The sequence below is a fragment of the Plectropomus leopardus genome, chromosome 3 (assembly GCF_008729295.1).
Source record: "Plectropomus leopardus isolate mb chromosome 3, YSFRI_Pleo_2.0, whole genome shotgun sequence".
NCBI classification, from domain to species: domain Eukaryota; kingdom Metazoa; phylum Chordata; class Actinopteri; order Perciformes; family Serranidae; genus Plectropomus; species Plectropomus leopardus.
This window is the reverse complement of record NC_056465.1, coordinates 17140525-17154059: the sequence shown is the minus strand read 5'-3', so window position 1 is coordinate 17154059 and position 13535 is coordinate 17140525. Positions and strand designations below refer to the sequence as shown.

Genomic DNA, 13535 nt, shown 5'->3' with positions numbered 1-13535 from the left:
TCTGCACCCATTTGCTTATCAATTTCCTCAACAGTACCTCTAACATTAAAAATATGAAATAAAATCAAGAGAACCTGGAGTTAAAGATGTAAAGTGGTGCCATCTATTGCTATAGGTTATGTAGTACATTAAGAGGTGTGGGTGGCTGGGCAGTGGGATAGAATTTCAGTACCTTCTGATTGGATTGTTGTTGCAGCTTTCTTACAGAGGTGTCTTTTGTGATACCAGCAGGTAGGAGGCAATCACTGATTTTGAAGTTTTGCCTTGTTCGCAGTGTACCTTGGTGGATTAATATCCTTTATTCAGAATTGTAGTATACTGTGTCAAACTATAGTGTATTGTATTGTCAATAAGTGAATACCATTATAGACTTACTTTTAGGATACATACAAAAGAAGTTACATTTATTATACTGTAATTTACTGCTCTGAAAGGGTGTATTGCTGTGATAAACCATACTGTAATCTAAAATTAATTCAATTTATAATTTATTGTTTTCCACATGGGCTGACCAAATTGGCAAATGTCTTTAAAGAAACATTTCAAAGAGGTCATAATTTATTATATTTCTCACTTGCAAGGTTTTGATATTATCTAAACCCTACAGGATATCCTCCCTTCAGTAACAATAAACCCTGCATGAAATACATAGATTTGCAAAAGAGGTACTCTGGAGTCATTGAAAAACCAGGCAAAACAACAGTGACATTTTAATGATTTCTGCAATGATTTTAGAGACCACATAAAGATAGATAATCACAAGGCAAAGGACAATAGGGCTCTGGGAATGTTACACTGTTATAGAGTTAGAGTTTGATTAGAGGCTGCAAAAGCTGTTGGTTTATTTTGCTTTAGCTGTGATGAAATTTTAGTTGGGGGTTAAGGGGTTACTAATTAAAGGTTAGGTAAGGTTAAGGTCAAAGTTAGGCTGAGGTTAGGATAAGGTTAAGGTTAATAAAGCAGGTTTGTAAAGGTGAGGGACATCACATGTGGACCTTATAAAGGATGGGGAGACCAATGAGAGACAGAAAAACAGAGGAGTGTAATGGGTAGAGATGACAGATAGAGGTTGTTCAGTTTAAAGGAATTAGTTCCACCAAAAAAAAAAAAGAAAAAAAGGAAAAAAAAAGAAGAAGGAAATGAGTGACAATTGGAACTTCCGATGTTTAAATAATAAAGCAGCATGAAGAGATAAAATAAAACTTAGCCAAAGATCTAACCATGCAGGCTGGGTCTGGAGTGACCAGTCTGCATTCAATTATAATGGCAGATCCACCTGTACAACGAGCTTGCAACCTAATGGCCCTAAGCTCCCCTTCTAAGCTTTGGTCAGCCAGGGGTGGATCAGCTTAAGGTGACAATGACCTAAATATACTTCAGCAGGCTGCTGACCTCCTTGCATTATCAAATGAGGCATTATTTTGCTCCACAGAACACCCCAGCTGTTTTGTTAAACACCCCTCTGAATATATTAAAAATATTATTGAAGGATGTAGTCTGGCCAGAGGCAATCTGGCCAGAGATGTTGCCCATCTGCGCATGAGAAGGATGGGGTTGTGTGATTGGCTAAGTGTCAAAATCTGACCACCCTCCAGAGGGCGTCTGGCTGACCTTCTCATCACCACAGACACCAGTCTGGGATCCTGGTGGTATCACAGCAGGTCTCAGGGAAATCCTGGCTGTTGTTACCACATCTGCAGAGCTCCTGGCCACTCCCTACAGAGCAACTTTGATGCCAACAAATGTGAACGTTTTCTTGCACAGTTGAGATTCAGTGTAACTGAACTCAGCATGATTCACACTGGAATGTGGATAAGTCTGTGGGTGTAAGGGAGCTATCCAATGGCAGGTCATGATTTTAAACCTTTATAATAAAAAGCGCTGTAATCTTTATGAATATGCACTACTCGCGATCCTCTCAGTGTCTCTCTGGCCTCTGGATAATCTGTTCTGGCTGACAAGGCCACTGAGAGCCTGGGGTCTGCAGCCACAGGGACTTGGGGAGAAATGTCAGGCTCCCTCCACACCTCTAGAGGAGCTCCTCAGGGGATCCAGATGCAAATATCACTGCCCTGCCAGCACAGCATGGTCTGGCACATAAAGAACGAGTCAGCCAGCTAGGCAGCTATCTAACAAACAAGGGTGGGGTGCTCCATCTTCCAGTATACATATTAAAAATCATTATTACAATGTAGTGTTTTATTTAAGGTAAGAATAAGTTAGATCAATAGGCACATTTCAACATCAGATGGAGTGAAGGTCACATGAGAAAGGTGGGGGATTCATTTGCAAGAGCTAGAGGCTGAGCATGTTTTTGAGTTTGTTTTCCAACCCACTTCACATGTTCCCCTTTCTGTGTTCCATCTCCTCCCAGAAGTCTCTATTTTACCAGCATCTATGGGAGAGGACCCATCAGAGTTACCCCCTGAGGCTTGAGAGTGTGCCTGAAGCAAAAGAGCAAACAGGTAGCTTCCAAAGACTGTCAACAGCAATCTGATCAACAGATGAATCTGGAGAAAAAAATGTTCAAAGGCTGCCACAAAAAGTTTTACCTTTATTTTGTTTTTGGATTTATGGAAGTTCTTATAAAAGGAAAATTACTAAATACTAAAACCTGGACAGCCAAGATGGCTACTCGGAGGGCTGAAGACACAAGAAGATGGCAGCCAAGGAGGTTTGAGCACACAGGCCTTTTTCTCATCAGCATAAATCCTGCCTTGCTGCTGAATGAGCTTTCCAGCAAGAGGGCTACAAAAAAAAAAGGCAAGCCCCCAGAGCTAACATTACCTTATGAGAGCCTTGGTATTAAAACAAGGGAAAGTAATTTCCTTTTCTGCCCTCCTACATACACACATAGCTCGGCCTGTAAGTATAATATACCCATCTTAAAGTGCCTGGGTATATTTTTGCAAGTAGTTCAAAAAGTCAGGAGGAGTACTGAATGTGGCCGAATGTAACTATTACTCGAGCCCTCACTCTCCAGCATGGGCAATAGAGTCTAAGCTCGAGATTTGTAAGCCAGTGGGGATGTGGGCCAATTTGGCAAGAGAAGAAAATACTCTCCTGAGAAAATATTTGGCCAAGACCAGAGGGTCGACCCAGCCCAAGTGTGGGATTGGAGGGTTCAGCCATGCAGCGGTCCTGTAGTGACCTTGACTTGGAAATAACTCAAGATTCTTTCAGCCCCTCTCAGTACTTTCTGCTCTTTCCAAGGGTATTTTTGGACAGCGAAGCTGTTATTGTGAAAGCTGAAGTTTAATCGTTTACACCTGAGTATAAAACAACAGCGTATTTCTGGAGGAAAGTGTTAGCTGTATACCTCACCAAGAAGAGAAAAAATACTGTAGGCTATGACTGCACAGGAGTAATTGTCTTGGATTCAAGCAGAGTCCAATTATTTCCTCAAAGCCTGCTGTCTTGCAACACAGCAGCAAGAATGAGCTAGATGTGACAGGAAGCATCAGAAGTGTAAAATCGGGGTAATGGTCAGGTTAAAAGTACATAAGGCAAGAGCTACTTTCAAGGTAACCTTGCAAAAGGCACTTAGGACCCTAAACAGTCCAGTAAAGTTCCTACAATATTGTAGAAAAGGCTGTTGAACTGGACAGTTTAAGTCTTACTTTGCATATTAGCATTTAAGTGAAGCAAGATGTTGCCTAAAATGACTTGCTCAGCAAGTCTTCCCCATATAAATAAAAGCTGTGCTGCTTAAAGGTGGACTGTGATACCTAACCAGCTCCCTACAACCAGTGCTGCTGCTGCTTGTCCTTGATTTGCCTTTCTGCTATAAGTTCCAATGTGGGGGGTGATTAAAGAGGATAGAGTTGGAATAAGGACAGTGGATGAAACAAAAGTAAAAGTTTAGCATAAATAAAAACAGAACATAGGGAACACGCGGCAAAAGAGGACAAGGGTGAGGGGAGAGCAGGGGGAGCATGCATTTTGGAAAGTAGTTTAAATAAGCCATCTGCTTCAAGGAGAGTGGGTGGGCTTTCTGGGCTTTGCAAGACACTTACCAAAGGTTTCTGTACATGACAATGCAAGAGGAAAGTAAATAGAGAAAGAGGAAGAACAACATAGTTCATTTTATGTTGAGGTTGAAAGTGACTGCTAGGCAAGAAGTAAAAGTGTACACTACAGTGTAGTTGGATCATGTGTCCCACCTCATGTTAGCAGTTTTACCATGAGATACCATGGAAGGAGCAGTGATTTTTCAAGTCATGGACCATGTATTTACAATTTATAACTATATTATTATAAGAGGGACTTTTTTTGTAAAAATGAAACCAAATCCATTTTGGTGAGACTTGTAAAATATCAAATATTTAGTCATATTTTTTGTGGTATTTTATTGGTTGTTTATTCTGTTTTATTTTAATTTTATTTTTTCTATTTATTTATTTACTTTGTTTTGTTTTAACCTGTGTTATGGGTCACAGCCAAATGAAACGTGTTGAAGACTCTGCGATGTGAGACACATCTGAGTTTCAGACACAAATATAGACAAAACACATAAAGAGAGACAACCACACAGCAGTCTGTTTCTGTTAGACAGGACACACAAATACATTTGACGAAATCATGAAACAGATAAAGACAGATGATACAGTGGTTAGACAACAGGCAGGAAGCTGAGATAATTCATCCATCATCCACAGAGGCTCAAATGTGGTTAAAATTAACAGGTAACCCAATGATTATAATGAAACCTAAGCAATTTCTGGTGGAGTAGAGAGGCTTACCAGCTGCAAAATTTACCCGGAAAAAAAACAATTAAATCTTATTTCTTAAATTCTCTAAAAGTCTTTAATATTTCTAAAAGCTTTCACCTTTATTATGAACGTGACGAAATACAACTGCATACTGATATCATAACTATATTCACAATTTTATGACTGCATTTCAGTTTCTTTGTGTTTAGTAGTTTATTTAGTCCAAAAGGGCTGGCAGTACAAGAGCATTTGCATGACGGTGAAAACATTAACATTAAAGCTCTCTTCCAAAAAGTCCCTTATGGAGGCACTATGGCCTCAAAATAAAGTAAAAATCCCTGGCTGACAGCCTTCTCCAAAACACCTAACATCCTCGAGGAGGTCCTCGGGCCACTATGACTCAAGGAACAGACTTTTTAGTAAGTTGCACATCATCCCAGAGAAAGAAAATAGTCACATATTTGATAGCAGGTTTTGCTTTAAAATCTTAAAAGTCAAACTTCTACCTCAAAACTGCACACCACTAAGTTAAATATGAAACATATCTAAAACTAAAAGCATAAGCATCCTAAAGAACTGTGGACTTGGCAAAGCATAAAAAATGAGATGACGAATCGATTCTTTGCCTGTACAGCTCATGAGGGTCACAACTGGGGTAGGGACTCAGTGGCAACAGACTCTTTATTTAGTGGTGTCTACAGTGATTTACATTTTCAGCAACAAATCAAATAGGAGTCATTGGATTTTTCGAATGGCGACAAATCATCGACCTAAAATATCTACCCCTAATTGCCCCGGGCCACTCCAGGGCCTGCACTTAATTAGCAATATAATTAGACTTTGCTTTACTGTGTCTCTCAGTGGTGTTTAATCAATGGGAACAAGACAACATATCCACCACTGAGTTGTCAGTAGAACATAGACCTTGGTCTCATTGTCTACTATGACACACTTATGGGATGTTGTCAGTTATTTGACCTCATTCAGTAATGTTACTCTATGAAATGTAATTTGCAAATTTTTAACACGATTTTTGGATGATCTATGGTTATAAAAACATGGTCAGAGCACTAGGGCTTGACCTTTACCATACGCTTCCCATGCTGTGTTCTAGTACGTTTCCTCTCATGACTTGATCTTTAGGTGCTTTAAACAGTAACCATCTAAGTCTAACTTGTACTACACACTGTGTTGTTGTATCTAAAACTACACTATGGTCAGTTCAATAAATTAACCTAAAACAAAATATACTTTTTAGTTACTAAAAAGTTAACATTAGGACAAAGTTTCACCTGGAAGTGGACAGTGAAGGCACATTAGCTGCAAGGCACAAAAACAACCATGTAGTCTATTTCCAAAAGTGTCCTGTGAAATCCAACAAACGCTGATGTTAGTAAAAGAAAAAATGACATGCTTGGCTTTCCTTACCTGAGCGTAGCTGTTTGATTCGCCCATTACTTGCACTGGGGTCAATGGGCAGGAAGTCTTTGTACCAGGTGATTTCTGGGTCAGGGTTGCCACTAGCGGCACAGAGCATGGTGGCTGTTCGAGTGCGCTCCACCACTTTGAGTTGAGGGCCCATGTCAATGTTAGGGAAGCCTGGTGGTAGTAGGTCCTCTGCGAAAAGAACAGTGAATGAGAGGCATGAGTCCTCTGACTTGCAAAGCAGGCTTATATAACAATAATAATAATAATAATTTAAAATAAAAAAAATCAATTCTAAGTAGCTGTAATTTTTATGTACACAGTTCCCTTTTCACTGAAGCTGACTGCTATAACACACAATAGTGATTCAAGACAAAATTAATTGTTATAGTGCTGTTTTGAGTGTAATTGACACTTTGCAAATGTAGCACTTAAGAGACTTTTGTGTATTTTTTTCATCTGCCTTTGAAAAATTAAAAATCACAGTTGACATACCAATAAAACTGTTATTTATAATTATTAATTCCATATTAACATAATGGAAAAAATAATATTGAATGCTAAGAGTTAAATACATAACAAAACTATGAAATGAAATGAAATGAAACTAATGTCAGAGGGTAAATTGTTGAGATAACATAGGATTATGTGTACTTATGTATGCTTACAATGATTTTTCATGAATAAAACAGGGGTTAATAGATCGGGATAGTACCCATGTAACCATAAACCTTGAGACCACACAGTCTCATTCCTCAAAAGTGGAAAATTACACAAGTTGACTCCAGGGTCTAATGATGCATTTGTATTCAACGTCTTGCTTTATCTCACGAGACTTTCTAATCCCAAATTACCCTTGACCACTGAAACAAATGCACTTTAGGAATGTGAGATTACAGCCATGTACAATAACCAGATAAATGAATAAACCAGTTGAGGAGGTAAGAGTTGAATAAACGTGTCAACATTTCATTATGAATCTAGCTTTCCCAGAGGGCTGCATCGAGGCATCAGAGAGGCTTCAGAATAAAACCAGGGAAAGTTAGCACTGTGCTTTCTTTGACTTCCTCCTTCTCAGAAAATAAGCCTGCATTCTAATTGTTTGAGAAACCATCCTATAGCAAGATACTCACAGAATGCTTTCCAATTATCAACTAGCTTATCCATCCATGTGTCTTAATCAAATGCCCTCAAGGAAGATGCTGATACCCTGCACATATTCTCAGTATAACAAGTAGTAAATAAATAGCTTTAAATGCAAATAGAAGATAAGTGGAGGAGACAATTCAGTGAAAAGTAATACCAGAAGGAAATCCCGGTAATCCTGGTGATTTCTCGATCTAGTTTCACCATGCTCAGTGAAATAAATGACAAGTCAATTTGAGGTTACACAGAGCTCTGCAAAACCACCACTTGGTTGAGACACACTATTACCAACAATAGCCCAGGACTGAATACCAATTGAGAGATGTAATCGGTTAGATTTGATCCTGGTATTAAATGTGTAAAGCTCATCTATAAAGGTTGGATTGAAGCCTCTTTGATTGTCATTATTGCTACACCTACAAGAACCATTATACTAACCATCAAAGACTGATATAGATTAATAAACCACAATTCACAATAGTACCGCATGATTGGGCCATTATTTGACTGTTAAAGACGACAGTGTAGTGTGCTCTATGGTCATTGTTCTCCTTACGCAGACTCCCTGATCTCTTGGGGCAATTAGTCCCATGGGTCAATTCGCTTGACATCTACCCCGACTGGAGCCACAGCAGTGACTCATTCTTAGATGATGAGAGCCTAAGGGAAGCACCGCAGGCTGTAATATGCATCAGAAGCCCAAGGCCACATCACAACTGGGAGAAGACTGACTGACTAAGATGCTGGCCAGTGGCCCCACAGAGGTCACCGTTCATCTGGAGAGCTGATGACCTCATGTCCACTACGCCGACATCATAGTGGTGTCGTCAACACCCGGGGAGTGCAAAATTGTTTTAGAGTTGCATAAGCCAAGAGCAGAGTTGGTCTCTATGCCTTTAGTGAATCTATGGCATTTTGTATTTTCCACTTTATGAATATTAAGACTGTGAGCAATGACAGCGTGATGGACTAAGGTGAAAATTATTTTAAACCTTCTTTTTTTGACCAATATTGTTTCATTTTATGTCACTGAAGTAAAATATTTCATATTCAAAGAATGACAAAGAAGACTTTCAAGAATTTCAATATGATAATTTTCTCAACTAATGTAGCTCATTTAAGGAAATATCTCTGACAGTTTCTTATTCTTAAGTTGCCATGATAAATTAGGAATAAGGAAACTTGTGCTGTTTTACGCACTTGGTTTGTATGGAGAATGGTGTGTTTATGTGTTTGAAATACTGAATCTTGGAAAATAAATGACATGCGGGGAAACAGAAGGAAGAACCAGAGGGTCTCAAAACCAAATCCAGACAGGTTACTAAGTTAGGCTGACATCAGCAGAGCACGATGAATATTTCAATGCTAGGTTCAAAGAAGTACAGGCATTTACACTGTTTTAGGCTCCGTGCTGTATCCTCTCCATCGATTATTAATGATCACCCCTGTATAATCTCTTTATACCAAGTTCCCCTGAAGCTTAGAAAAGCAATGGTAAGCCTACACTTCACTTTAGAAACTTCAGAACAAGACATGGTAATATGTTCTCACATAGTCCCTCTTCTGTCTCCTCAATGATCTATGTATAAGATGCCATAAAAGGTGCGATGCTCTCATACCCCTCTAGCTAGATCTGTCTGCAAAGGGTAGGTCTGCCCTGCTCTCTGGGTGTTACACATGATGTATTTGATGTTTACGAGGCCTATCTGTGCTTCGCATCACATTAAATCTGCCTTCACTGTATGAAAACAGCAGACAGAGGCCGACACAGACTACAGTAATGAAGCTGAAAACATACACAGAGTAAGTGGATTTGAGACTGATGAAATTAGGCAATTGACAGAGGGAATCTGCCTGAAGGAGCAAGAGAGGGCAGAAAAAGGTGGGCGAACAAACAAACCAACCAAAACAGCAGTAGACAAGAAGCAGGGATGGCAGATTCATGGAAGGATGATGCTATCATTACAGCTGCTCTGACCTGATACAGCACCGGCAGCTGTTCCTGAATAAATGGCATGTATGCTGGTTACTTACTTCCCCAGGAATAGAATCTGATACCATCTTTCCCCCTGAAGCTTACAGGCTCTGTCGATAAAAGCGCCCATGCAAAAATAAATAGATCACTCATTGAGGGAGTGTTACTTCAGGGTTATCCCGCCTGACTGTGAAGGGGGAAGGCAACCAATGACATGGGCTGATAGTATCATAGAACTCCCGAAGGGCCAGTAACCCATAATGGCATAGCAATTGCATTAATATGATGTGTACTCGGGGTTCTCTGCGATGACAAATCTTTACAGGCCAAATAGAAACGATGCGTGTGTACCATTGGTCAGTGACAACAACACTGCTTATTTAGCTGGAAGCAGCCTTTGTCACTTAAGCCAACAATCACCCTACTATTGAGCTATGAAACACACGCTGCAGTTACACCCTTCATTATGCCAAGAATTCTCAAAGTGCCATATCACTTTTGACTTCTTTGGTGTATCTAAGAGGCACACATGTTCATTCACATTTAATTTCTTCATCACAGGGTAAATGTAGAACCTAAAATCTAAGCAAATAAAAGAACAAAGAAACCTGTAATTGAGTCTTATCTGATGACCACCTTCCCAATCTGAAGGATATCAAATTGTCCTCAACCATTTGGAAATAAAAGAAGAAAACACATCTTTGACTACTCCACAGGTACATTTGTTTTAACAGACAGGGTGCTTAAAGATAATCTTAATCCTCTCAGCATGCACCCTGTTTTCTTTGTTAGGTCACCTTCCTTTTGACAGTGTCACATAAAGCCTTTTTAATGCATCCCATTGATTCAGACATTAGTTGGTGCTTGTATACTTGTCAGCATATACTGATGATAGGCACCTGGGCAGTTCAGCTTGGTCCCTTACACTGCTGTGGTGTTTAGCACTTAGGTAGAAATGACCAAGGCTTTGCAAAGGCATCATTCAGATCCTCCCATAGTTAATCAGATGAAAACCTATTTATCTGCACAAATATGTTTTCAATACTGAAGAATGCCTGTTTTCTCAAAAGATAACCATTGTTCAGAAAGACAAGGATTTGGACAGGTTTCAAAGATCACATCTTGCTCAAACAAATGTTGATTCAAGTCATGGAAGAGGGAGAACAGTAACCTAGGGTTACTGTGAAGGCAAACTGTATGTGTCCACTCCAGGCAACATCTGGCTTGCTCGGCATGACTCCGAAGCTAAGCTTCACACAGGCTCTAGCTGACCTTATTAGGGCCTGAGTACCTAACAGTGTCAAAAGCTCTAGTTTGTGCTTTTTTTGCTTTGTTCTTGTGTAGTTTATGTTCATGTTTTGTTTTTTAAATATGCCTCTTTCTCTTATGATCAAAAACATTGGTCTGAAGATTCTGAATCTCCTCTGTAGTTTTAAACAATGGCAACTTAAATTTTAAAAAGCTGTTAAAAATGGTTTTATTATTTTTGATTAAAATGTTCTGATGCTCAATTCTGAGGCTTTTCTGTAAATAACTTTCAAATCATAATATATAAAGCAACTTCAGGCTTAAAAAACTTTTGCATGAATCCCCGCCCACTTCCATCTCAAGCCCTGCCTCCTTTGAGTACAGATATGGCTACAGATGATTTAGCTGGTTGGATGGATACAATTAAAGATACAGATACAGATAATGGTGTACTCGCTCATCTCTAACATAAAGCAACTTGACACATTTCCAGCTCCAGCGCTGTGTGTAGGAAATACCATTTCAGTGCTCCATGCAGTGTTCTCCTTTCACCAAAAGGCATGGCTGTGTCAGTCTGCGTCTCACCAGTACGCCTGACATAGGTGGGGGTGCGAGGGCCTGTTCATCTCTGCTTGCACCTTAATCTTGATTTTGAGTTTTGTTATTCTTTTTTTTTTTTTTTTTTTTTGGCTTGAGTGCCATCATTATCCATAATTGTCTTCAATTTCATTTTGCCATTTAATATCATTACACAAGTGACAGGTGCAAAGCCTTTAATCAGTCTCTGGTTAGCTTAGCCACTGCCCGGCTGTTAATCTGCAGACTCATGCCTGCTGTTGCGTTCTGCTTTCTATCATGCAAAGTGTGGCCCTCTTAAAAGGTCTGTCCTTTCAACTCATTTTACTCTCCTGACTAATCCCATTTCCAGTAATTCACTGCTACTGAACCAAAAATCTCTTTTTAGTAAATCTAGGTCTGGTATAGTCAGAACTGTACGTACAGAGTCCTACAATAGGTTTTTGTTAGTAGTCATTAATAGGCGCTTTCATTTCCCCCAACATGTAGTATACTAATGAATGAGCTGTCCTGGGGAAAACTGAAAGTATAACCTTGAAGCCCATAATGCTATGCTATACACTGTATATAGAAGCATGACTACATAGCACTGTCTATCTGTTGCAAATACAATGTGATCCTTTGTTATAAAATGTACTACATAGAATAGTCCACCCAAGCTTTGGTTTACTCAATCACCCTGACGCCTGTCATTTCAAGTGCCTTTCTCTATCCACTGACTAACACAAAAAATAGAACTTTGTAATGCTGGTAGTTTGCTTTACCCAATTAGCCATACAGTATTTCACATGACACTTAGGGTTAGGGTTAACGCTCTGCTCTACCATGTAAGCTAACCTGGAAACTGGACCACTAACCCCAACAATTAGTCCTGAACATTGGTCAGAATATCATCCAGTATATGGATCTTTACATTATTATACTGCACATATCATCCATTTTTATCTGATGTCAAAATTTCTGACACAGTGGCTTAAAAGGTTCTTGTTCTGTGCCATCAATTCTGACATAGAGAGGAGAGAGCTATAGTGGGAAAGAGAGGTAAAACCCAACTGGCTGGGGCTGCAGTAAATGCCGTAGGGTGCTCCATCGTCCCCCGCACCCATTACTCATATTATTATTTTCACTTACTGAAATGATTTAATTTCATCAGCAGCATAATCAGGTTAACTGATTACCCAGCGCCACAGCATAGAGACAGAGGCTTTAAGCAGGTCTGTGCATTAATACCACAGAGGGGGCTGCAGGGGGAGTGAGTGTGTGTGTGTGTGTGTGTGAGAGAGAGAGAGAGAGAGAAAGAGAGAGAGATGAAGGAAAGAAACTGCAGCATTTTTCGGCATTTTTACATTTAATATTTTTCTGACTCATTTCCCAACAATGTTAATTAAACACACTGTTTGCAAAATTGTACTCCAATTGTACCAATTGCACTTGTAGTTTAAAAAAGGTTGTTCCTACAACAGGAAGATGACAACTACTGCAGGTCTGTCTGTCATGCCTTTATGCATCTGAGCAATAAAACCGATAAATATTGCTATGAGCTAGCAGCAAGTCAACTTTTTCTTCTTCTTTTTTTTTGCTACAGTGAAGATGTAAGGGATGTGAACCGTTTGCAGACCGGATGTGGAATGTATCTTTATACCGGCTACACCTGCAGCATAAATATGGCATGGGGGTGTGTGAATCTCAGAACAAGCTACAGACAGACATAATGATGGAAAATATTGTCAGAGGGTAAAGAATACTGAAGCATACCCTTTCACACACATAAAAGCATTAAATAGAGGTTCAACTAATGGGCAGATGCAGCTGCTGAGACTATACAACGCAGTTTCATTTGCTCTGCACCTATAACACAACCACAACTGTTCACATCAAAAAGGCAGGCCTGAGAAAAGAGAAGCGAGCCTGTGTTAAGAGGGGGTTCTGTAGTACAGCTGGGGTGCAACTGTATTAGGAGGAGGTCTGTTTTCTTAAATGCATGAGCACATGATTGGTTTACGCACAAGTACTGCCTTTCCTTTTAAAAAATGTGGACCCCATTTTCAGTCTAAATGGCTCAGATTTCCAATTATCATATAAGCTTGACTACAAGGTAAATGTTTCACAGCTCTGAGAGCATAAACTTGTATTCTTTACATAGTGGAAGACATCGACCTGTTTTTGTCTGCACTTAGTTGTGGTGCGAAGTAAAGCAGCTAAAAGCCACCAGCTTTTGAAAAGAACATGTGAAGTCAGGTGTAAGCTTCTGGTCTTCACTCCAAACACACCGGCCTGTTTGACTTAGCAGCTTTCTTGTCTGTGGCAGTAATTTGTAATAATGGTATATAGCCAAATGTATATCTTCCAAGCAAACCAGATGGAAGTTTAAGACAATTTTCCTATCTTCAATGCATCTTTCCGTGACAGTCCCCAATTTTTAAAACCAATGGGATTCCTGTTAAATTGTTTGA

The 13535-nt window shown here is 39.6% G+C and overlaps 1 protein-coding gene across 10 annotated transcripts in view; it reads right to left on the bottom strand.

The window, feature by feature from the left end:
• Nucleotides 1-13535, bottom strand: part of ptprsa (protein tyrosine phosphatase receptor type Sa) — a 257348-nt gene that overhangs the window by 96231 nt on the left and 147582 nt on the right. For all 10 annotated transcript variants that reach the window (XM_042515634.1, XM_042515641.1, XM_042515661.1 and 7 more), the window contains one exon: nucleotides 6141-6329. In XM_042515634.1, coding sequence (XP_042371568.1) covers nucleotides 6141-6329 — 189 coding nt within the window. The remainder of the gene's footprint in view (nucleotides 1-6140; nucleotides 6330-13535) is intronic.